Raw genomic sequence first — 25,114 nt, 5'->3', positions numbered from 1 at the left:
TGTACTAGATGTTCCAAAAACCAGAAAAAGGATAAAGCATCTCAGCTTGTTTTATGACTCTTTTATTCCAAACTAAGATAATGAAAATATAAAACACTTACAAAACCATTTCACTTATGAATGAAATTGTAACAACCCTAAATAAGTTTGACTAAATCCAACTGTGTATCAAAAAATATATAATGATAAGTAAGATATATCCAAGGAATGTAAATATCATTCAACAGAAAAATCAACTGCTTGCAGAGTGTCGAGTGTTAGAGCCATTCTGGGGGGCAATCTGGTAACATTTACTCACTTAAACTCAGCAATTTCACTTTTGGGTATGCAGCCTAAATAAATTCTTACATAGGATACCATAAACAATGGTTTATCAATCTTACAGTGGTAGAAAGTGAAAGGCAATTTAGATGTCCATCATGAGGTAAGTGGAGAGAGAAAATATGGTAGATGTAAATTATAAGCAGTGAGAAACAACTGACTAAATGGACACAAAGTAACACAGATAAGTCTTAATAAGTGTTGAGATCTAGTGAGATCTATAGCACAGTACCAATTAAATGAATAAATATTAATGATTTATAAGAGTATCTGCATCAAACATGTTAGAAAGCAAAGGGGAAGGAGAATGTGGAGGGAAATGCACTCTAAATGGGACAACATTCCCTTCTGGGCCTTGAACTGAGGAGTATGATGAACTCAATTCTCTATACCCTATGTGGAAAAAAAAATGTTCAAAAGCTGACTCATTCATTAATCAATACTGAACTACTATATGCAAGACACATCTGATATTTTATCCTTAAGAAGCAATAAATATCTTAAAGAAAAAAGTCTGGAGTTCTTCAAACACCACGATTGGGTAAAAAGGCAAACTGTCAACTTACAGTGTCCTCCTCCCATCCCTCCATAGTGGTTGGAAACAGCAATCAAATTATAGCGGCAAGGACCTGCATTTGGATTAATTAAGAATTCCGACATATCCAAGTCACTGTTTAAAAAAGAAACCAAGTTAATTTTTATGTTGTCCCTAAATGCAATCAATTCTATTCCCTTCTGCCATTGTTGTTTGACATATATATATATATATATATATATATATATATATATATATATATCCCTCTCTCACTAAAGAAATTATGAGTCAAATAACTTACAAAACAAATCATACATGTACCTCTGAGATATTAATGTTTTGGCAAATATTTGTTTATGGGTTGAAAATTTTAAAATGCTTCATTGAGGATATTGAAGAGATATCTACACTCTCAGGTTTGTTGCAGCAATGTTTGCAACAGCTAAGATTTAGAAACAATCAAATCTTGTTGATTTGATGAAACTATGTGTTGCAATGTTGATGGAACTAAGTGTCTATCAACAGATAAATGGCTAAAGAAAATCTGGTACATATACACAATGAAGTACTATTCAGCTATAAAAAAGAATGAGATCCTGCCATTTCCAACAACATGGATGGAACTGGAGATTACGTTAAATGAAATAAGCCAGGCACAGAAAGACAACAGCCCATGTTCTCATTTGTGGGATCTCAAAATCGAAAGAATTGAACTAATGGACAGTGAGAGTAGAAGGATGGTTACTAGAGGATGGCAAGGGTGGTGGGAAGGCAGGGGGGTGGTGGGAAGGCAGGGGAGAGGTGGGGTGGGGATGGTTAATGAATTAAAAAAAAACGAATGAATAAAACATACTATTTGATCACACAACAGGGTGACTATAGTATTAACTTAATTATACATTTTAAAATAACTAAGCGTGTGATTGGATTGTAACACAAAGGATAAATGTTTGAGAGGATGGATACCCCATTCTCCATAATGTGACTATTTCACATTCCATCAAAACATCTCATGTACCCCACAAATATATACACCTACTATGTACCCATAAAAATTAAAAAATTAAAAAAATAAAAATGTTGAATGTTGTCATTTAGATTAACGTTTTTATGCTAACACATTTAACTCTCAGTATACCAGGAAGAACAGTCATCGCTATTGACCATCTGGGTCCAGTAGATCTTCATTTTAAAGTCAATTTTAGAAAGTACTTTATGGGCAGGGTCGGAGATTAAAAAAAAAAAGAAGTGACTTATGTGAAGAAAAATATAGGAATAGTGAAAACAACTTTCTTAGAAGTTTTAAAAAATATTAATATATCAAACCCTAATTTTATTCTACATTTGCTGTCTTTGATGACCTATATACCTGAAATGGGCAACATCCCTTGAATGTGACTGACTAATCATAATCTATCATTCAAGAACCTGGAAAATGACTATCTTGTAAATAGCTTATTATTATTTCTGGTTGTTCTTCTTGTATCTGCATCATTAAAAAACAATAATGATTCTAAATTTTAAATACATCTCTAATAGATTCTAGTTTGTCATTACTTCTGATTCTTTATTTTTTTTTTTTGAGACGGAGTCTCGCTCTGTCACTAGGTAGGCTGGAGTGCAGTGGCGCGATCTCAGCTCACTGCAATCTCCACCTCCCGGGTTCAAGCGATTTTCCTTCCTCAGCCTCCCAAGTAGCTGGGACTACAGGCACGTGCCACCACGCCTGGCTAATTTTTTTGTATTTTGGTAGGGATGGGGTTTCACCATGTTGGCTAGGATGGTTTTGATCTCCTGACCTCATGATCTGTCCACCTCGGTCTCCCATAGTGCTGGGATTACAGGCGTGAGCCACTGTGCCCAGCCCTGATTCTTTTTCTTATACTTACATTGCCAAATGCTATATTCTTGAAAACTTATAGCTCACTATTTTGTTAAAGAGAAAATGATCTTTTTTTCACTCAATAATTACAAATAATTTTAAATTTATAACCACCAATTATATTGAGTAATCCAATGAATATTTTATGTAATCTATTTCCTTCTAGTTACCTTTGTAGATACACCTGCCTTTAGCAATTGTCCACTTACTAACTGTATCAAGTACATTTTGGTGCACAAATATCACAGAATATGAAATAATACCACTGAAAGTTTTTTTTGCAAAATGGGATAGTACTAAGTTCTTGTACAAAATATTGTGTGATGCAGTCCTTCCTATTGAATGACTAAGTGATTGGGAATACAATGTTTCCTTTTTGTCATTCTGAATTCTCAACTGTTCAGTAAAAGCAGGGGAAGAAAAAAAGAGAGATAAAGCATGAAGATGTATACAGACTTCTTTGTACTTCTTTACAGACAAGATCAGGGTGCGTTCAAGGTGGTATGGCCATAGATGTATCTTTTTACAAATATGATGTCAAATAATGGCAATAGGAAAACTGAAGGATGATGTAATAGGGATGATTTATTTCACTACGGTGTTATCCTTCTAAGCAATTCCATTATTCTGTTTTATTTTAGTCTTTTTGAAAACAGCATATTTAGGGCTGGGCGTGGTGGCTCATGCCTGTAATCCCAGCACTTTGGGAGGTCAAGGCGGGCGGATCACTTGAGGTCAGGAGTTTGAGACCAGCCTGGTCAATATGGTGAAACCTTGTCTGTACTAAAAATACAAAAATTAGCTGGGCATGGTGGCAGGTGGCTGTAATCCCAGCTACTTGGGAGGCTGAGGCAGGAGAATCACTTGAATCCAGGAGGTGGAGGTTGCAGTGAGCTGAGATTGTGCCATTGCACTCCAGCCTGGGCAACAGAGTGAGACTCTGTCTCAAAAAACAAACAAACAAAGAAAAAAAAACCACCAAGAAAACCCAACATATTTAGAAGTAAGTGATGAGTAATGATGAAATAATTCCTAGATAAACAAAATTACTAAGTACCATAAAGTATCTTAGATTTATAAATGAGACCAATTAACCCATAGGTAATATAACACAAAAGGAGTTTTATTGTTTTTAGTTTTTAAAAGTATATTTCCTCTTTGGTCTTTGGAAAATCTCTAAGAAAAAATAAAAATTTTGAAACACTGATCCTTATAAATTGTTAGAACTACTCAAAAGCAAACTTGAAAGCTGAAATTGGGTCCAATGGCACCTGATATTTACTAAAGGATAATAACAAAAAGCATCAAGTAAATTTGAAAGAAGAGTTGCTCAATACTTATAAAATACAATTAAAGCTTACTTGATAGGGAAATCAACTAAGGTATCCAACTTGTCTCTCATGTATCGACTGTAAGAAAATCGCTTGAGATGTACTACAAGTACTGGAGGCAAGGACCATAAATCCAATTTCTTTGTGGCTTGCTGATGTTCTTTACAATTCGGACAATACCTAAGAATAAAGAGAAGTATTTAAAGCTTGATAGAGGTACAAACAACCCCCATTAATGAAAATAACAAAAAATGTTCAGAAAGTTCTACATTTATTCAGTGGGCAATTATCGTATGCCTAATATGTACCAGGTTGAAAGCAACTCTTGTTATTTTTATTTTCAACACATTTTCCAAAAAGGTTAAACCATTATAAATTAATATACAAACAAATATTTAAAGACATAATGAGGGCTAGATTATTTCTCTTTTAGTATGCAAAAAAGACATCTGTGCTGGAAGATAGGTATTAGAAAATCTCAAAACTGGGCTCTAATGGAATAACATCACAAAATATATCACTACACTTTTCCTAAAAAGCTTCTCTCAAAATGATTACGTAGCTAAAATTTCTTGGAAAACAAGTAACTAAAATGAATTATTAATAGTATAATGGCTATTAGGAAAAACACAGTAATAAAATTAAGGCAACACTGTAACAGTATTTTTTAAGACATTCCTATCCCTCTTAAAAGGCTACCACTTATATAAAGAATCCTTTACTATTTAAAACATCAAAGAGAATTTAGTAATTACTTTTTCAAGTTAATGTGGCACGTATCTCAGAATAAACCCTTAAAGAAAACAAAAACAATTATTTAATTTTGTCTCTTACCAGGGATCTTCAGCACCTAGCTTTTCTTTTGTTGTAAAAAGTTCAATGCAATCTTTTAATTTCACAAAGGGTTTTTTAGGAGGTTTATACTCCACACTTTCATGTTTTTCAAAGTCCTAAAGAGAAGTATTTCTTGAGTTAAGAGAACAAATGAAACAAAACTCATTTTAGTGGTACCATCTTACTATGAATAATAATGAAAACTCCTAAACTTTCTCACAAGAATCATAAAGCTTATTTCAGTTGAGATTTATATCATACTTCTAAATAATTCCTGTACACTCCTATATGGATGAGCAAAACATGTTCAAAATGAACTCTGAACCTTTGGGGAAAAAAAGGTATTTTTGCAAAGACTTTCTTTTCTAGTTCATGACCAATTTTTTACTGGCAAAATGAACATTTGGTGGAAGCAAAGAATGTAACACAACAGTATGATTATCTCTGGTAATCACATAAAGTAAATCAAGGAAAGGTAAATAAGTGAGTGATGACTTACCTCAGCAGCATTTTCATCAAAATATCGTTTTTTCAAATCAGGATCCCAATCCAAAGCAAGAAAAGATCTTTCTAAGGTGGAAAACATATTTTTTCTTTAAAATTTAATATGTCTTAGTATTAAAGTATATTTTAATGTTAGGATATACACTAGAATAAATAAATAGCAATCTTTTCTACTTGTACAGGTGATTAGGGCAAATAGCAGTTTCCAAGCCATTGAAATAATTTAAAAGTTTAAAAAAAGATAGAAAACTTAAGCATGAATTCAATCTCCATTTATGAAACACAGACACACATTTTGGTCTACTTAGATATTAAGTCCTTTCATATAAAATTTGAGATAGAAAAGTAAATAGTGTATTTCTTGACAGGGCTGAATTTCATGGTTTTCACCTAAAAAACAAAAAAACATGCTCTGCTTGTTTAATGTTCAAGCCATTTTTCACAAATACTTACCATCTAGCCTAAGCTGCCTATCATCAAATCTTATATGTCTGGTATCATCTTTGATGTAGTTGATATCAGTATTGCCTAAGTTGTTGAACTGGAATGTAAACAATCGTTTTTTGTGTCCCGTGAGTTGACCTTTGCAAGTGTCCTCAGTACATAATCCATTTTCAGAATCATTATCTCCTCCAACTGAATCTTCAGACTGACTGTTTTCATTCTCTGAGGGAAGTTCTTGATCCTGGCTGGATTCATCATCTGGCTCATCTGTTTCCATTTCACCTAATTTTAGATATTAGAGAACTTTAAATAAACTCAATGTTATATTTTTAAATTATTAATATTATTAGTCGTAGGTTTGCAGGTATTTTTTAGCTCTTTAATTCCCATTTTCTTAACTTTCTCTCTGAAGCAATTATTTAAGTGAAACATTTTTATAATTTAACAGAAAAGTCTTACTTGGTGAGCCTTCTTCATGTATGCCATTTGGGCCATTCCCATTAATATTTTGGTCCTTACAGCAGTGTAGGGATCCTTCAGTTTCTTCAGTTTCAGTAGATATTTTGACATATCGGCTTAAGTAAAATCAGAAATCAAACAAGTTCAGTACTACAAAGATAAAAACTTTAAAAATGTTTTCATTCTATCAGTAAAACAAAACTTTTTAATGTAGTAACAGTGGTCACTTAGTAGATTCAAGGTTAAAATCAAACTTACAGTACCATACATATAGCTGACTAATAATTTGTTTTGCTCCTCTTTATAAAAATAATTAGTACGTTACCTTTTAGGTTAAATGTTAAATATTTGTTGCAAATAATTTCTCAACTTATCCTCATTTAGATGGTATATATTGTTGCTAAAAACACTTATTTTTGTATAATGTGATCTTTACATATGGGTTATGAAACCATAATAATTAGATATGCAAGAAAGAATACTAAATATATCAGCTTTCAAAGATAAAAGGGATCAAATGACATTCTTGATAACTTTATAATTCAAATAAGGGGATTTAGGAAGGCAAAAAATAGGCTGCCGTACAATACTATTAATCATGAAGTGGTAATGTATATAAAGAAATGAAGCATTTGACATTTGTCATTTCACAGTGCAAACATATAGCATTTGACATTTGTTATGATTTCACAGAACAAACATGTAACACATAATTATTATAACATAAATTCCTATTTCCTTCCAACTGTAAACTTTTGGCCTTGCTACAGACTTCATGCTTCCTGGGTTTGAAATTACCTCCATAATGTGTTTTACGTGAATAAGAAAGTGGATTAGGACTATAATCTGACTATAAACAAAACTGAGACAATACAGACTTGTATAATTATATTCTGATAGTACCTTGTGTGTTTATTTTTATTAGCTATTTTATATTTTATTCCCATATTTATTTTGTCAATGTAGAATTGTTTGGCACTTACCACATTCTCAAGAGCAGGAGATTATAAAGTTTGTCTTCAGTATTGTTTCGTGGTACAGCCATAAGAAAAGGCTGACCAAAAAGTGAAGAACCAGTATGGTGGGTATAACTTGAGTGTCTGAATTTTTCTCTTAGGCAAACAGGAATAATCACATGCTCTGTATCTTCTGTCCTATTGATGTTAATTTCAAACCTACAAGGACAAAACTGACCATAAACTCTCAAAATTTTATGTTACTTCTTTTGATTTTTTTTTCAAGTAATATTTTGCACAATGAGTTTTATACTTACACATAAATATCATCCCGTTCCATAATACTACTAAGGTTTTCATCCATAGCGAATATTCTGTGAAATCTATGATTGTATATATCAGTAACTATCATCTAAAAGGAAATAAATTTCTATTAAGCTGGTTTTACAACACTAAGAAACTAAATACCAACTTATATACTTCAACCCCAGAAACATCTTACCTTATCTGCAGGTATTCCTGACAAAGCAGACAATGCTGTACAAAGATCTAATATGTTTCCAATTTTGGGGACAACCACTTTGTACTAAAAAACAAAAAAGAATTGTAATAAATTTGTTACTTTGGAAAAAAAATTCAGTAAATGAGAGTGACCTCATGGTTGCTACCTCACATTCATTTGGCATTTGGCTCAGTGTTTGTTTCTAATCTTGCCACCATCCTGGGTCCTGGGTGACAATGTCCACATGGATAATTTGTCCTAGTCTTATCATTCCTTGGTTCCTCAATTCAAAGACATTTGCATTAATCAACCTTAGTCAACTTATTAGATCCTGTCATCACTTGAAACTGCTCCCACTTTTGCTATGTTTTTTTGTTTGTTTTTTAGAGACAGGCTCTCACTCTGTTGCCCAGGCTGGAGTACAGGGCATGATCTTGGCTCACTGCAGCCTCAACCTCCCAGGCTCAAGCCATCTTCCCAATTCAGCCTCCTGCGTAGCTAGGACTACAGGCGTGTGCCACCATGAGTGGCTAATTTTTATTTTTTAGAGACGAGGTCTCATTATGTTGCCCAGAATGGTCTCAAAATCCTGGATTCAAGTGATCCTTCTGCTTCAGTCTCCCAAAATGCTGGGATTACAGGAGTCAGCCACTGCACCCAGCCCCACTTTTACTATCTTAAACTAACAGGCTACTGTCTAACCGCTACTTCTTACTTCTGGAAATTCATTCTTCTCTCTTCTTGGCTTGCACAGAGATTTCTATTCCTTTTAACTCTGTTTTCTCCCAGTTTACCAGCTCCCTACTGTCTTCTTGCCCTTCCACCCAGGCCCTACATGCTTTATCGCGAACCTTTAATGTCTTTGTTACTCAATTCTATTCATTCCACTCTTGCTAAACTTTCTCAGAGCTGTTCATATGTGCTGGAGAAAATTTCTCAATTTTAGAGGTTGGTGTGCTACAAATTCACAGTGCCCAATCTCAACCGACCCTTTGACAGTACCCAGAAATAATTCTGCATATCACACATCTGCTTATTCTCTCATTTATCTCAATAACTATTTAAAATCTTCATCGGACTGGGTGCAGTGGCTCACGCCTATAATCCCAACACTTTGGGAGGTCAAGGCGGGTGAATCGCTTAAGCCCAAGAAGTTCGAGACTAGCCTGGACAACATGGCAAAACCCCGTTGCTACAAAAATACAAAAAATTAGCTGGGCATGGAGGCACACACCTGTAGTCCCAGCTACTTGGGAGTCTGAGGTGGGAGAATCCCTTGAGCCCAGGAGGCAGAGGTTGCAGTGAGCGAGAGCTGAGATCACACCGTACTGCACTCCAACTTGGGTGACAGAGCAAGACCCCGCCTCAAAAACAAATAAACAAACAAAAAAACAAAAAAACTTCACCATTCTTTAGGCTTCCTATTTCACTACTGCTCCCTTAATATCAGCAGAATACCTATTTTACCTCAAAAACAGAAGCTACTGGGTGGGAAAATCTCCAACTTCCTGTTCTCCTACTAACTTCTTTGAATACATATAGGTACTTTTTTGTCTCTTGCAACACATGGGAAGACAGGTGTCTCTTTTCTTATTCAAGGCTAACCCTAGCATCTATGCTCTAAATCCCATGCTCTTCTGCTTTCTCTGGGACCTAAACCCAGCAATTATTCTTTCTTCCATTTTATCTTGACTCTTGCATAAGCAATGGAATATAAAGTCTCTCAAAAAACAAGCGTCCCTCATTGCTTTCCCTCTAATTATCTCCCCTTTTCCTCTATTTTATAAATAACTTTATTAATGGTATCTATATTATAATTTTCTTATCACATTTACTTCTCAACCCTCTTGCTGGCTTGTCTTCACCTCTTTATTTAACTTGTTTCCAAGGCTGCCAATACTGTTTACAACTTATCAGTCTTTATTTTATTGACCTCTTTGTAATATGACTGCTGACCACTTTCTCCTTAAGAAATTCCCTTTCCTTATAACACGACTATTTCTTAATTCTTTTCTATTGCTATGATCATATTCTACTTTTGAAGTTCTCCTATAGTGTTCTTTAGAGTTTTGTCTTTAGCCTTCTTCTCAATTTTATATGCTCTCCCTGGATGAGGTGACAGTATCTCCTGATTTGCTTTGGCCAGTCCTGGATTAGCCTGATATCCTAGTATAATTATTAATGACAGTCCCTTCTATTTTCAAAAGAGTTCTTGTTTAGATGATAAATCACAGGGTCACCTTAGCCTTAAGTAATCTCATTCTTCTAAAACACTGACTATCATTTTCATAGAGCTCATTGCCCAATTTACATCTAAAGCAGTCTCTCTCCTTTGGTCTAGATACACAAATTCAATGCCTACTGGATATCTCTACCTAAGTGTTCTCATGCATCTATAAGTCAGCATGTCCAATGCTAAACACAGGATTGGGTCATGTTAGGCCACCATGCTCAATACGAAAATAGATTCCTTCTTCAACTTGTTCTTCCTATATATTCCACTAAAACAGCACTGCTGTCTCCTCTTTTCCCGTCAAGTAAACTTGGCATCATCTTTGAATATACTCATACATTTTCACTTCCCACATTCAACTGGTTCTTCAAACTGCCATCCTGACACTCATTTTCTGAGCTGAAGCGTTTGTCATTTGTCTGTCGTCTGATCACTAAAAGCTTCTTATCTGGTCTTAGTGCTAAGCCTTTTCTAACCAATCTCTGTGCTAGCCAGAATCATCTTTCTCAAACACAATTCTGGCCATATAATATCTATACTTAATAGTCTTTAATGGCTTCCCTAGTTTTTAGGATGAAGTTCAAACTTCTTATACTGGCATCAAAGTTCTTTGTGATCTAGCTCCTGCTTGCCATACTTGTAGACTACAGAAGTGGGCCATGTCCTCTTTTGCCATAAGTTCTTTCTACATGCCACTATCTTGCCCTATAATGCTTTTATTTCTAGTTTTCCCCTGCTTATAACCTAATTGTCCTTCAGAATTCATCACAGGCCTCATAACTAGTTTGGGTAGGTTACTCTTTCTGTGTTTTCTTGCAGCACCCTGTCAGAGCAATTTTCACACTGTATGACAAGCTTCTTGAAGAACAAGGACTAGAAACACCATTATATTTCTAGCACCTTGCACAGCATGAGAGCCCAAGACATAATACATATTCAATATTTTTCCTAATAAGCTTCCATGACCTAAATCAACTTCAGTGATGGGAAAACTCAACAAATAGGCAAACTCAGCTAATTTCACTTTCCTCACGAACTGGTTAAAGCAAGTGATCATTTTGTATTTGAGTTGGTACTGCCTCTAAATGGAAAAAAGAAAAAAAAAAAACACAAAACACAAAAACAACCGAATTTCTCTGTGCTAACCATGGCTCTAACTTCCACAAATTTATATCATTGGTCACCAAATGAGAAAAGTGGTAAGTCAATGAAATTCACATTGCTGGAAAAATAATTTCGAGCCCAATTTATGGAAGAGTACTTACCATATACCTTATGGACTAATGTGTAAATTAATGCAATTTGCCACTATTATGATATAGATTACTTATATTATTGGCATGGGAGAATATTATCTCTAACAAATGTGCTGTAGAGGAATAAAATATCTACATTTATTTTTTGTTGCAGTAAATTTATACTCATTATTCTATGCTCTCTTGCTCCATTACACTCATTGGTGTATATTTGCAAAGTTACAAACTAGAGAGGTAAGGATGTGGTTTGGCACTGTTATAGTTTCTCACCATTGAAAAGAATGTTAACAATCTTGTACTTAAAAAAGAGTGAATAAGTAAATACCTAAAGGACATAACTTTAAAAATGTGAACACATATTCCCCAGGCCAAAAGTAAAAGCAGGTCTTTATTGGCTCTGGTCACAGATAAGGGATAGTACTTAGCACTCCCCAGTGAAATACTGATGAGGGCATTGTGTTCAATGAGTTCATAAAGAAAACATAAAGCAGCAGAAAAACAAATAGCTTAAATTTGCATAACTGAATACATACCTAGTATCTACTAGACTTTAATTACTTTGAATAAAAGGACTGTGTTTTTAATGAACACTACATACACTCTGCCTTTGTTGACAGTAAACCCAAATACATCCCTGAATGGTAAGATCATAATTTTGTTCAAAGTATAGCTTTCATATAGACATCATGACTATTACGAACTAACAAACTGAGCTATTTGGCTAAAAATTTACAGAAAACAATCTTCTAAAGCAGGAATCGTATCTGTTTTGTTTAGTGAAACAGCTTTATACTTAGTAGGTGCATAGTTAAGTATCTTGATGAATAAAATTTTTGAATACTTCTTGTGCATTAATATCTACAAGCCACAAAAGTTGGAAATACAAAGGTTTACAAGGTCCCTGTCTTCAAAGAACTTGTAGTCTAAGGAGAAAATATAAAAGTAAGCCAAAAGTTATAATAAAATTAGTTAAGTGTTAGAATTCAGGGAAAGAGAGGTAGAAAAAGAAGAAGTTACTTTCACTGGGATGGGTCAAGTGTCAGAAGAGGATTATATAATAACTAAGGGAGAAAAGACAGTGCTTTACCCAAAAAATATAAATAATGCAATTATAAAACTAGGTAACGGAATCAGGCAGACAATCTGACAGTAAGACTTAACACAGGACTTTTGCACAGAATAAGTAATATGTGATACTTCAAAGTATTAAAAATTAGAGAACATTACTGAACGAAATATTTTCAGTCTAACTTCTACTTTAAGTTCCTAAAATGCCTAAAAATTACAAGTATTTAAATACACTATTATCACATTATGAATTAAAATGTACAGTATTAGCTTTACTTCCAATAGCCACTAGTAAAAAAATTACAATTAACACGAAACTTGAAGTTTAAAAAATATAAAAAATGTTAATCTTCATAAGGTAATATTCACCCAATATTATAAAAACAAACCTCTCATCTTTCTTTCATGAGAAAAAGCCTTTTGAGAATTTTTTATATGACACATGTTGCTCTTTCAAGATTGTAAAAAGTCACACTAATTTCCAAAGTACTCAGCTTATAAAATCTCTTATACAAATAAACATTATTGATTGGGCTTGATAATTCAACAGTTAATTTTTATAATAAGGACGCAACACTAAAAATAACAAATGCAAAAAAACCAAAAAAACAAACAAAAAAACCCCCATGATTTACCTGCATAGGTTTGGTAAGCGGATCCATTCTAACTAAGTAAACTTCCAAAGTGCGTTCTTTTTTCATGGGCAATGGAAGTGTCAAGTAACAAAAAGGATCAAATGTTACTGAAATCTTAGCACACTCAGGACAAACTAAAGTTGATTTGAAAAGGCCATGAAATATATCTACTATGATAGAATCATTTCGTTTTAAATGGTTTTCCCAGGCTTCTTCGGCAACTACCTACAAGGATAACAGACACAAATTAGAAAGAGGTTATCACAAAATTATAACAATGGTGAAAATAAGATCATGAAATTTACCTTATCTGGCCTTCCATCTGCATCTTTTAATTGTATATATGGTTTTTTCCTAATTCTATTCAAATCCTCATGTAATCCATCTAATAGGAAAGCTAATAGTTCTTGACAGTCTTGCTGCTGATATCCAGAGAACTGAGGTGCAAAACGTCCTACCTGTGTCTGTAAGAAATGCAGAACCATAAAATCAGTTCTAGGAACAGGATTGATTTTTAAAAATATGTACAATAGATTCTCATTATTCATGGATTCCACATTTGTGAATCTGCCTGCTTGCTAAAATTTATTTGTAACCCCAAAATCAATTCATGGTCATTTGGCAAAAAATTTGAGTCACCTGGCATGCGTGTTACCAGCTGGGGTTGAACAAGGTGATGCTTTGGCTTGTTGTTTCAGTTCTGAATCTATAAACAAGTGTCCTTTGTAGTTTATTTAGTGTTATGTTTTTTCACATTTTTGTTCTTTTTGTTGTTAATTTCAGTATTTAAAATGGCCACTAAACGAAGTACTAACATGCCAGGCTAGTGTTCCTAAATGCAAGAAAGCTGTGATGTGCTTTATGGAGAAAAAGTATGTGTTAGATATGCTTCATTAAGACATGAGTTATAGTGCTGTTTGCTGTGAGTTCAGTGTTAAGGACTCACTCCTGTGAATAATAAAAATTGTATACATGAACAACAGGAATATATATGAATTATATTTTGTTTTGCATTCCTAGTAAGCACTCAACAAAGCTTATCTGGGATAAAATAGATCAACACATGTAATCCTTATATATAAAAATGTATTGATCTTTGGTCATAGATTTCATTGTCATTAATTGTTGTTTCACTATTTGTCAAAGGATTTTCCAGATGTTCTTAATTCTTAGCTTTAGGTATTCCTATTGCCTCCTCCTATAAATGTCTGGTAGGTAGACAGTAAGAGGCAGGTTCTCATCCTTGCTGTATTACCACATAAAGATAATCACGTATCTGAAAGCATTTTTAAGATAACTACTCTAGGCTCTCACTTAGTTTTTATGTGCAAAAGGAGGATGAGTCTTATAGAGATAACAGAAACATTAATGTTCATATTCAATTTTCCAAATCTTTGCATCACTATTTTTTTTTGGATGAGACTGAAAATAAATCTAATAGTACGAATCATCATGTGACAGAAAAAACTCACATAAATCAAGAACCTATTTACACATAATTTCAAGACAGAAAATCTACCAAAACAAAACCAATTAGAAAGATGGGAAAGAGCTGAGAGATGGTTTGTCTGGACTAGTATGTCCAAAGTTTAGAATGTTAAGGAAGACAAATACAGAGGTATTTTGATTTGCTGGTTGTTTTTTATTTTCTAAGAACTAGTATATAGCTAATAAAAAATGTTGTCTAGTAGATGTCCTATATCAATGCCATTTAAATTACTTGTATAAATAACAACTTAAAATTGCTTATTCTCTTTACAAGTTTAAAATTTCTCAAAGTTTCACCTATATAGTTAAGTAGGAATTTTTTTAACAACATAAAGCTAAATTTCAGCCATAAAGCTTAATTTCAGCTCAGTTCTTATTTGAACAATAAATACCTTGATAAGTAACAATTCACACATGTGAATAACCTTAAAAGTTTAAGAACCATATTGAAAGTACACTTAATTTTTAGTGCTTGGTTTGCAGACAATTTTCATTTTGATAATTTTTCAAATTCATGACTCTCAAAGTAAAATGGGTTCTTAAGAGTTCAGTAACGCCCAAATTTAGTCTTTCACATTTGTATAGAATATTCACGTAGGTTTTCCAGAGATGTACTATATTCCAAAACAACTATACAAACGCTCATTACTGTCTCCATAGTCATTCTTGTACCACACCAGTGTTTTTCAACTTTTTTTCATTATTCTCCCCATCCCAGATTTAGACGTAAAACAAAAACAAAAACAAAACGGATAAAACTCTTCCATATCCCTCCCACCTAAATTTTATACCACAGATATATTGTATATCTATTTATGTACTGTATTCCTTTGGAGGGCCACAAACCATTGTAATAGCTACTATTTTTCACTCCCCCTACCCCAAGAACCAACCTTTGTACCCTTGTAGGTGCCCTTGCTAAAATGCATTTATCACACTTACCTTAAAGGCTCTTGGGGTGACGTAGCTAAACTTTCCAGACCACATTTGCTTGATCAGTTCGGCATAAGATTTAGCTATTTCACCTCTCATTCCTAAGGGATTGTCAAAATTCAGTTCTTCTTGATACTTATCATTGAGGAAATACTCAGTAAGTGGAGGTGTGTTGCTCAAACACTGCAAAAAATAAAACATATTTTCAAGTAAAAGTAACCATACTTCATTTTTCTTAAAACACATTAAAATGAAGAGAGAAACAAATTGATTTGCTATAATACATAGAGAACATTTAAATGATGGTTCCTTGCACTAATAACTGGTCAAATAAACACTCAAATGATGTACTCAACTATTCATTTCCCAAATTTCAAAATAATTACTTATAATAAATAAAAATGCTAGTATCTGCTGCTGTAAAGTCTGCATTAATTTTAACCACAGCAAACTACCTGGTAACTGGGAGAGAAGCTCAGTTTTCTTTCCTTCTTTTACTTGATTGGTAGAAATTATGGATTGTCTACTCATCCCAGGCACCTGCAAATTAGCCTGAGTAGGTAAAAACTGAGATAGAGTGCAAGCAAGAAATTAACTTAATAGAGGTATTTACTGCTTCCATTGTCAATTATTTCTCATGAAAGAGCAGCCTTTAAACCTTCCTTTTGGTCAACCATTTTTAGAAGAGACAGTACAGATTACTTGAGCCTGAGAAAATAAACTTCAGTATGTGAACTCTGGTAAGTGTGTTCTCACTTCCAGCTCTTCTTTAATGTCATAAACAATGCAATTTTCCTTTATGGCAAAATAAAAACTATAAACAAGTTAATTGTCTCTTTCCAATTCTGAATTAAATAATTTCATATTTAATATAAAACAGATGGCAGAAGTACAATTTTTCCACATTTTATCTCAAGTTGGAATAATTTTAAGGTGACGATCCATATGATTTGACCTCAATACAAACCCAGTATTATCAACTAGATGTCTATAATATGCAATGACTAACACAGACATATGGTCACATAAGTAAATTTTTTTTTGCTGTAGGAAGATATTTGTGTTGGAATTAAGTGGCAAGGTGCTGCAAGGAAGCTAGCTGCTTGCATGGAAAATAGTAGAAACTCACTTTTATGAGAGCCTGGGTTCACATTAATGGAAATCAAAGTTTTTTGAAGCTTGCTTATAGTCATCTGTATTAAGTTAGATAGGTTTGGTAGGTATGAAAAGTTCAGTCTGTTGAATTCATACAGATAACTTATATGCCATAAACTACGACTATATACTATGCATTGTTTAGCTAAAATTTCAAAATATGCAGTCAATGTTTACTTAGTTTTTAAAAATAATTGTGGTACTCAATTTCGTGGTTTCAATTATAAATCAACATGTTTACTGAAGTAGCCAATAATATCTATTTAGAAACTTTCTATATAATAAAAATAATAATGTTTATTATAAATTGCTAGCCTGGCCCCTACCTCACGGCAAAAGGGAGAACTGGTTATATCATGGAATTTACGATTATATTATTCTTAGGCAATTAAAATAATAAAAACAGCTAAAACGTTTGGAGTGAGCTATATAGGCCTTTAGAGTCATATACATATTTTCAGCAGTAGAACTTTTTAATATATGTGAGCAAGAGAAACAGAGGTATGCTACAGTGTAGGAGGCAATTAAGAGAAAGGATGCTTCCCTAACTTTCTACCTCTTAGATCTCAACCTATCTCATAATCTTATACTCCTTTTGAGTTTCAGTTTCTTTTCTTCTTTTGTAGTATATGTCCTTTTAATTATAAACCCAGCACTAGAGGGAGGTCCAGGCAATTTAGAATGGTAAATGCCATCACTTAGTATCATCTGATTTAGTACAAAATATGATCAACATTAAATAGTCAGACAAAAGATAGGTCAGACAGGAATTTCCAACAATTATCAATAGTTTTCCACTTCTTATATTTGATCAGCTCAGGGTTATGCTAAGAATATAACATTCCATTATTGTCTGTTAATGCAATTATATAAAGAACCTAATTTACAAATATCTCAAAAGAACCAAGTTGCGCAAACCTGAGTAATTCTTAAACTTTGTTATTACTGAATTATTCACACATACTCTTATCCTGGAAAGAGCTTACAGGTATAACTGAACATTTTTTAGCTTTCCAATAGTATCCAGAGTGATCTCCCTAAAATGTACATCTCATCATGTTGCTTCCTTGCTGTAAATCCTTTTATGGCTCTCCCTGCTTACAGACTGGAAGCCCAGATTCTTAGAAGGGTCTGTCTTTTGCTCATCTATGTAGCCTCATCCTTTGTCAATACTCTTTTCTTTTCAACTCTTCCAGCTTTATTTAATTAGTCATTCCTCCACATGTTCTCTCACTCTGAAAGTTTGCAACATTACTCCATCTACTTGGAAATGTACTTTTTTTTGGCCTTACTAACTTCTATAAATCCATCAAGATTCTAGTATCCTATCTGGGAAGCCTCCCTTAGATTTCCTTATAGTGTTTTCTCCTGTATGTTTCCTTAATGCTTACTACTTACTTTTATTATAGCACTTATCTGATAATATACTGTAACTTTAATTTTTAGTTTGTTTTGCCAAATGAACTGAGACCTCCATGAAAGGAGGTACCAGGGTATTCTTATTTATATTGCCAGCACTGAGCACTATGTCACCTGTCACTGAGCATGTTCACAATAAATGTATGCTTACTAAAAATATCTTTGCCTGTACTTACTAATGCATTTATCCTCTTGATTTTTACTCTTTTCCTTCAATGTTTGGCATAGAGAGGTCAATAAATTTTTGTTGAATGAAATACTATTAAATGGAGGAAAAATATATTTGTAAAGAATAATCTCAAAAATATCTTCAAGCACTTCTACCTAAATGCTAAACCGTAAGAAGGGCAGTACCTATTACAAATCTTTCTGCCCCTTTGTCTGATTTTTCATTCAATCCACTACCTGCTTTGTAAATGATCCTCTGCTTTGATTTTTAAAAACTCCTTGAAACAGAGACCAGCATTTATTTTCACAGTGATACATGCTGGTTTCAAACTGATTATAATTCAATGTTAACAAATAACAACAAAATACAAATCATTTTAATGATAATTTGCCTGTGTTATCTGTGAGGATATCATAACCAATATTTAAATGTAAGCTATTTAGTCCTAAATGGGCCCAAATAAACATTCTATTTGTTGAACATATATTCTAACAAGCGACACTTCCTAACAATTTGTATAAACACATATAAATACATAAATTCAATAGTCAATATAACTGTTCTACTAATACCCAAATCATATTAGTTTAAAAACTAAGATGATGTCTGATGTTTCTCCCTCATAAAAATACCATCCTTTTCACCCTCATCTTGAAAATATCATTAGGAATCAATAGGTTCACTTTATTTTTTGTTTTGAGACGGAGTCTCACTCTGTCACCCAGGCTGGAGTGCAGTGTCACAGTCTTGGCTCACTGTAACCTCCACCTCCCGAGCTCAAGCAATTCTCCAGCCTGAGCCTCCCCAGTAGCTGGGATTACAGGCGCCCACAACCGCACCTGGCTAATTTTTGTATTTTTTGTAGAGACGGGGTTTTGCCATGTTGGCCAGGTTGGTCTCGAACTCCTGACAAAAGGTGATCTGCCCGTCTTGGCTTCCCAAAGTTCTGGGATTACAGTTGTGAGCCACTGCACCAGACCATGAGTCAATATGTTCTTAAAATAGTATACAGACCAGTTAAAATATTAAAAGTTCTCATAATTTTTGGTAAATTTCAAGGCATAAATGGAAAAAAAAATCAAACAATTAAAAATATTGCCATGTCCCATGTGATGTTGTATCAGTATTCAATGTCATCATTCTGGTAGAAAAAAGAAGCAGTTCCTTTTTTTTTTTTTGAGATGAAGTCTCACTCTGTTGTCCAGGCTAGAGAGCAGAGAGAGTGCAATGGCGTGATCTCAGCTCACTGCAACCTCCCAGGTTCAAGCAATTCTCCTGCCTCAGCCTCCCAAGTAGCTGGGATTACAGGCCTGTGCCACCATGCCTGGCTAATTTTTGTATTTTTAGTGGAGATGGGGTTTCACCATGTTGGCCACGCTGGTCTTGAACTCCTGACCTCAAGTGATCCACCCACCTTGGCCTCTCAAAGTGCTGAGATTACAGGCGTGAGCCATCGCACCTGGCTGAAGCCAGTTTCTTAATGTTGGTCATAATGTAGTTTGATTAGTAATTACTTTATGCAATTCATTATTTAACATTTTCACATGAGGCTATCTTAGAACACGAACATTTTGGACAATTATAAGAACACTAGTTACTTGGACTGTCTGCAATTAAATACTACGTTTTAATGAACAGAGATAATTTTCAGTCAACAATAATTTATTGTACATTTAAAAATAACTAAAAGAGCATAATTGGATTGTTTGAAACATGAAGGAAGGATAAATGCTTGAGGTGATGGATACCTCATTTACCCTGATGTAATTATTATACACTGAATTCCTGTATCAAAATATCTCATGTACCCTCTAAATGTATGCAGCTACTATGTACCCATACAAATTTTAAAAAAATACATAAAATTAAAAATATATAATTTTATTAGGTCAGTAATGAAAATAATCAGTTCTGAAGTATCTATCGCGAAGATTCTTCTACTATAAAAAAACCATTTTCCTATCAGATGAGACTATCCCAAAACAATTCTTTTCTTAAAGATACATGTTTTAAGTCTTCCATATGTAGGTAGCAAGAAAACTTCCCTTTTATCCTGTAAGACACTTTACTGAGTGATATATTATAATATGGACTAAAAATCAGATATGTGTTGTGCCTATGCGAATATCTCTACTCTCAATGCTTCCTGGACTATTAAACAGGACAAAACTTCCTGCAACAGCCATGGTTGTTCTTAATAAAAACTGAGAATATATATGAATGTATTATGAAACACAAAAGAGATTATATAAACAGTATTAGTTAGTATGTTATTTTTGTGGCTACTTGTAAGTTTTGTGACATGTCTACCAGTTTCATGCCATTTGGAGCTATGCCCCTGTTAATTTATTGGAGTTCAATTGCCTGACATTGACAAATGCCAAAACTTCGGTGTTTCAGGAGAACTAGATCTCAAAATGTGTCACTAATATAATAAGGTCCAAATATGAGGCTATGTGACTGATCATAAGACATATTTTTTAAGCCACATTTTTGTTTATATCACAATGGTACCTGCAGTTGGTCTTCAAATTGGGTAGAACTGAAACATGTTAAAAATAAAGCAATACCCAGACTAAAGAAAAACACTTGGTACTAATAGTTCCAATTTTTAATGAAAAAGAGAAAAAGAAAAAAATTTATATTAACAAGTCAATGTACTTAATAACTAGGGTTAAATATTTTTATATTTAAATATTTTCAAATGCTCCTATGTAAGTTATTAGTACACAAAACTGACAACAGCATTTGAAAATTTAAGGATTAAAAAACTAAATTTCATATTTCACAAATACGAAAGTTTGGAGCTCACTAACCATGATAATAATGACTGGTTGGAAAGTTTAGGACATGAGCTATTATGAAAAGTTGATCCATGAGTAATGATTAAAAAACTAAATTTCATGTTTAATATATGGTAGATTTTTGGAATTCACTAACTATGATATAATGACTGTTGGAGATTTCAGAACATGAGCTATGATGAAAAGCTGATCCATGAGGAATGGTAAGAATGGCTATTTTATGTGCAAGACAATTATTTAGTGAGAAGTGACTGCTAAGTGGTTTTGTGGTTTCGAACTGGCTTTGTGGTTCTCTACTTGTGCCTTCATATACATTTTCTATGGGAAACTGCAAGTAATAAGAGTACTCGAATTTGAATTAGGCATCTTAAAACATATTCCTTAGTTTAATGTATTGAGACTGCATGCACTCTTGCCTTTCTTAGAATATGCATCCCCTATAAGAAATTCCTATTTATTCTTAAAACACTTACTTCAACATCTCTTCTAAATGTCATATCTTTCTCTGTGTATCAAGAACGAATATTCCTTTCTCTGGGCTAACTTGATACCTCGAACTCAATTACACTGCACTTGAGAGCAGAGTCTATGTCTTATCCACCCTTGCACCTCAGGGTCTATCACAGTATCGGGCACACTCAAAAAGGTATGTGGAATGAACGGAAACTTGTACGATAGAAAGATTAGAAGTAGTCTTTAGAGACACTTAGAGCAGTGAGAAAAAACTTGACTAAAATGAGATCTGAATTGCAACCTGCTATAATTCGCATGCAGCCCAAAGTTCTCCATGTTCAAAAATAAAAGTCCAAATAATGCCTAAAAAGGTTTTCCTAATGAAGGAAAATAACCCTTATGACTTCCCCAACAACTATCAAGATAAATCCATAAGTAAAAAGTATGCAAAAGAAATATGTTTGGAAATATATTTTTATGAAGATCATTTCCCCTGAATCTTCAACCTGGAAGCAGACATAAAAATTCTAAAAAAGAATTATTCTAAATAATCAAATGTCTCATCCAATGGACACTCTGTGATATGGTTCAATATATTCAGGCCATTAATTACACCCTGAAAAATTATTTATAAAAATATTTGAATGGTTTATGCATTCTTTATTAAAGTATTAATTCTCTATTAAAAACTCTCTAGTTATAAATACCCTTCCTTAACCTAATATCCTAAAACTGAAATATTACGCAGAATGATTTTCTTTTGTTATGTAATTACTTGGAAAGATGCAATGCATTGCACGTAACTTTTCTTTATATACACATGCACAAATTCTATTGCTCTTCCATTACTTTCAGAAAGTACTTCTACTAAGTATGTTCTGACTAATAAGCCTAATGTTTCTAGAGTCCTCTGAAAAAATATAACAGCTGCATGTCAGAGTCTCAATTTTGTATTTTGCTAAATTTCTACATCAGTTTTTTATAAATTGATGAAGTCAAATAATGTTCTATTATATAACCAAATCTCAAGTCTTCAGTCAACATATTTTAGGAAATGAATAATTAATAGCCATCCCAATAACTTGTAATGCATTTGGAATTTCCCCAGTACCTGGAAAATAGCCAAAGTAATCCCCTTCAAAAAGAGAAAGTTGTCTTTTGTAATGCTGAATATGAACCACTCCCTTTCTGTTCAGGTGCTCCAGAAGCCCAATTCTCAAGTGATCATGTATGCTCACTATTTTAGTAAACCGGTAACTAGAACAGGAAAGAAAACAAACTTAATTTTTGATTACCTAAAGCTTTTGAGTTGTGTAACTCATTCTATAACTGATCAAAATGTAATACCACTCACAACCCTTAAAAAAATGGCTATACCTTCTAACTGACCAGTACTAAAAATAAAAGCCCAATCTAAATATAATAAGGGATTCATTCTTAGTTTGTTATGATTTAAAAAATAAAATAAAACCTGAAGTAATCCATGGTTAAAGTCATCTTGGAATACTCTCAAACAGTTTTTTTCTGGATTTTAAGGTTAGATGGAAAATAATTTTTAGATTTGCCATGTCAATTGTTTTCTAACTCATCATGACAATAGTATAAGCATTCTGAAAAGGTACTGTATGATTCCAAAGCAATCTACTAATATTGGGATATTGGCTCTAGTTCTGTAATGCTACACGAGTGGATAACATAGCAAAGTTTGAGGTAAACTTTTTCAATTAAAAACTACAAATATAGGCCTGTTTCTTCATCAAGTAGATTTTTAAAATGATACATTTTAAGTCACTTGATGTTCTTATTTTTGTTATTTTTTTTCTAAGAAAGGTAAATCTCATTAAATTTGAGAGATCAATTCTGAAGATCACATATTTTGGGAAAGCAAATATAGCTACAGCTCTGTTTTACTTTATATCTCCATTTTTCTTCAACTTTAGAAAAAGAACAAACTTAGGCAAGTAAAATAGAAATGGATATAATTTTCCTCTATTTTTTTAAGACTTTTAACTGTTTTTTCCCCCCGTCAGTGAAAACAGAACTAGCATACTCTGCTTAAAATATTAAAATGTTAAATAAAATTAGTTTTACAAGCAAGGTTTTTGACCTGGACAAGGATGTTGTCCTAACACTTAAATATATATCATTAATCTGGTCCCTATGCTTAAGACATGAATAAAATTAAACTTCATTTAAAGTCCCCACTGTTGTCCCTTCCTTCAAATTCTATGGCATTTCTTCTTCACATACTATTTGAATTCAATGAAGAATTATCAAAATTCTAGGAAGTACAAATACTGATACTGATGGGAAACATTTTGTTGGCTAGCAAAGAAATGTCAATCCTTTTTTGCCCTCATCTACATAGCACCAAGGAAGGAGAATTCTAAGTTTGTCAAAAAGACTACCCTATTACTTGCAGTGAGTAAATTCTGTAACTAGAGATGTCAATGTTAAAAAAGCCATGATTATATGAAGACCATTAATTTTCATATTGAAAGCCAAAAAAATATGGATAGAGGATTCACTTATGACACAGATAAAAGTGGAAGTCTCTGTGATAATTATTTCACCAGCAAAAAGGCTAGAAGATTAGGATAAGTTGTTTTTAAATAAGGTTTTGAAACTATTAATACTAGATTATGTCAGCAGTTGTCTGATTTCATTATTTTATTTTAGTGACAGACTATTCATGAATTTAAAAAAAATTTCATATATTCACTTTATGGGAAGTATGCTAAAACCAGAAGGTTCTAATAACATTAAGAAATGTTGGTGTAAGTTACATTTATTTTAAAGAATGGAAGCTTAAATGGAAGAATTGAATGGAATTCAATTTTAATGTTAAGTTACATTATTTCCTACTCCATTAATAATTCAAAACTGGCTCACAATGAAATTTAAAAGAATTAACTTTTTAGGCAAGCAAGACAGTCAAAGGATTTATGAAAAAATGGTTCTTTATAATATTCAGTAAAGAAACAATTTTGAATAAATAAATATTAAGCATTGTATGATTTTACTAATTTAAGTCTTAGTTCTTCTGCAAAGGCATACAGGAAGGGACAACGGATTTTTTTTTAAAGTTTATTGATTTGTTACATTCTTTAAGAGAAATAATTAAGCCATTTTTGTAATAAAAAAACTTTAAATAATTGTTCAACAAATATTTATTAAGAGATCATTACTTTAAGAATCTCTGTAAGTATACCAATAATGTTCTAAAAGAATTTTTTTCCTATCATTCACTGTGAAATATTTCAAGGAACTATTTCCATGGTGGTGCTGATATGATCTGCCCGGCTGTGACTAACATGCCAGCTCAATTCAAGTGCTAGCCAATCGACTGCATTTGCAGGACCGTATATGGTCCAAGAGTTATTATACATATATAGGTAGTTCTCTGACCCTTCAGCTGCAAGAAATAAATATATATTACGTGCTATAATTCTTATTAAAATTACCGTGCTCTTTGGGAGTTTAGATAGCTCAGGTCAAGTTCCAAATAATTCTGGTAAATAATCTTTTCTAATGCAGTGGTTTGCAAACCATGTGTGTGAAAGGACTAATTTTTAAATACTGAACACATTATTTTTATTAAAATATATCTTGATGTACATTTCACTAATTCTTGCAACAGCTCTGAAAAGCAAATTTAGTAAGTGTTATCTCCTGTTTTAGAGCTGAAGAAACTAAGTCTTGGAATGGATAAGTAACCTGCTTACTCACATAC

At 33.1% G+C, this 25,114-nt stretch overlaps 1 protein-coding gene across 8 annotated transcripts in view; it reads right to left on the bottom strand.

Annotated features, from left to right (window-relative positions):
• USP15 (ubiquitin specific peptidase 15) overlaps positions 1-25,114 on the bottom strand; it is a 145,250-nt gene that overhangs the window by 7,308 nt on the left and 112,828 nt on the right. For 4 of the 8 annotated variants that reach the window (XM_050748403.1, XM_050748404.1, XM_050748405.1 and 1 more), the window contains 12 exons: positions 15,391-15,564; positions 13,266-13,424; positions 12,961-13,185; positions 7,769-7,852; positions 7,584-7,678; positions 7,294-7,485; positions 6,311-6,426; positions 5,861-6,133; positions 5,403-5,473; positions 4,904-5,019; positions 4,100-4,249; positions 888-991 (listed from right to left, as the gene is read on the bottom strand). In XM_050748403.1, the coding sequence (XP_050604360.1) occupies positions 888-991; positions 4,100-4,249; positions 4,904-5,019; positions 5,403-5,473; positions 5,861-6,133; positions 6,311-6,426; positions 7,294-7,485; positions 7,584-7,678; positions 7,769-7,852; positions 12,961-13,185; positions 13,266-13,424; positions 15,391-15,564 (1,759 nt within the window). Of the gene's footprint in view, positions 1-887; positions 992-4,099; positions 4,250-4,903; positions 5,036-5,402; positions 5,474-5,860; positions 6,134-6,310; positions 6,427-7,293; positions 7,486-7,583; positions 7,679-7,768; positions 7,853-12,960; positions 13,186-13,265; positions 13,425-15,390; positions 15,565-15,836; positions 20,730-22,492; positions 22,639-25,114 lie in introns of those variants that run through there. The other 4 variants (XM_050748408.1, XM_050748409.1, XM_050748406.1 and 1 more) reach the window with 4 other exon arrangements.

Source organism: Macaca thibetana, chromosome 11, assembly GCF_024542745.1.
Source record: "Macaca thibetana thibetana isolate TM-01 chromosome 11, ASM2454274v1, whole genome shotgun sequence".
NCBI lineage: Eukaryota > Metazoa > Chordata > Mammalia > Primates > Cercopithecidae > Macaca > Macaca thibetana.
This window is presented reverse-complemented; position numbering and strand designations above follow the sequence as displayed.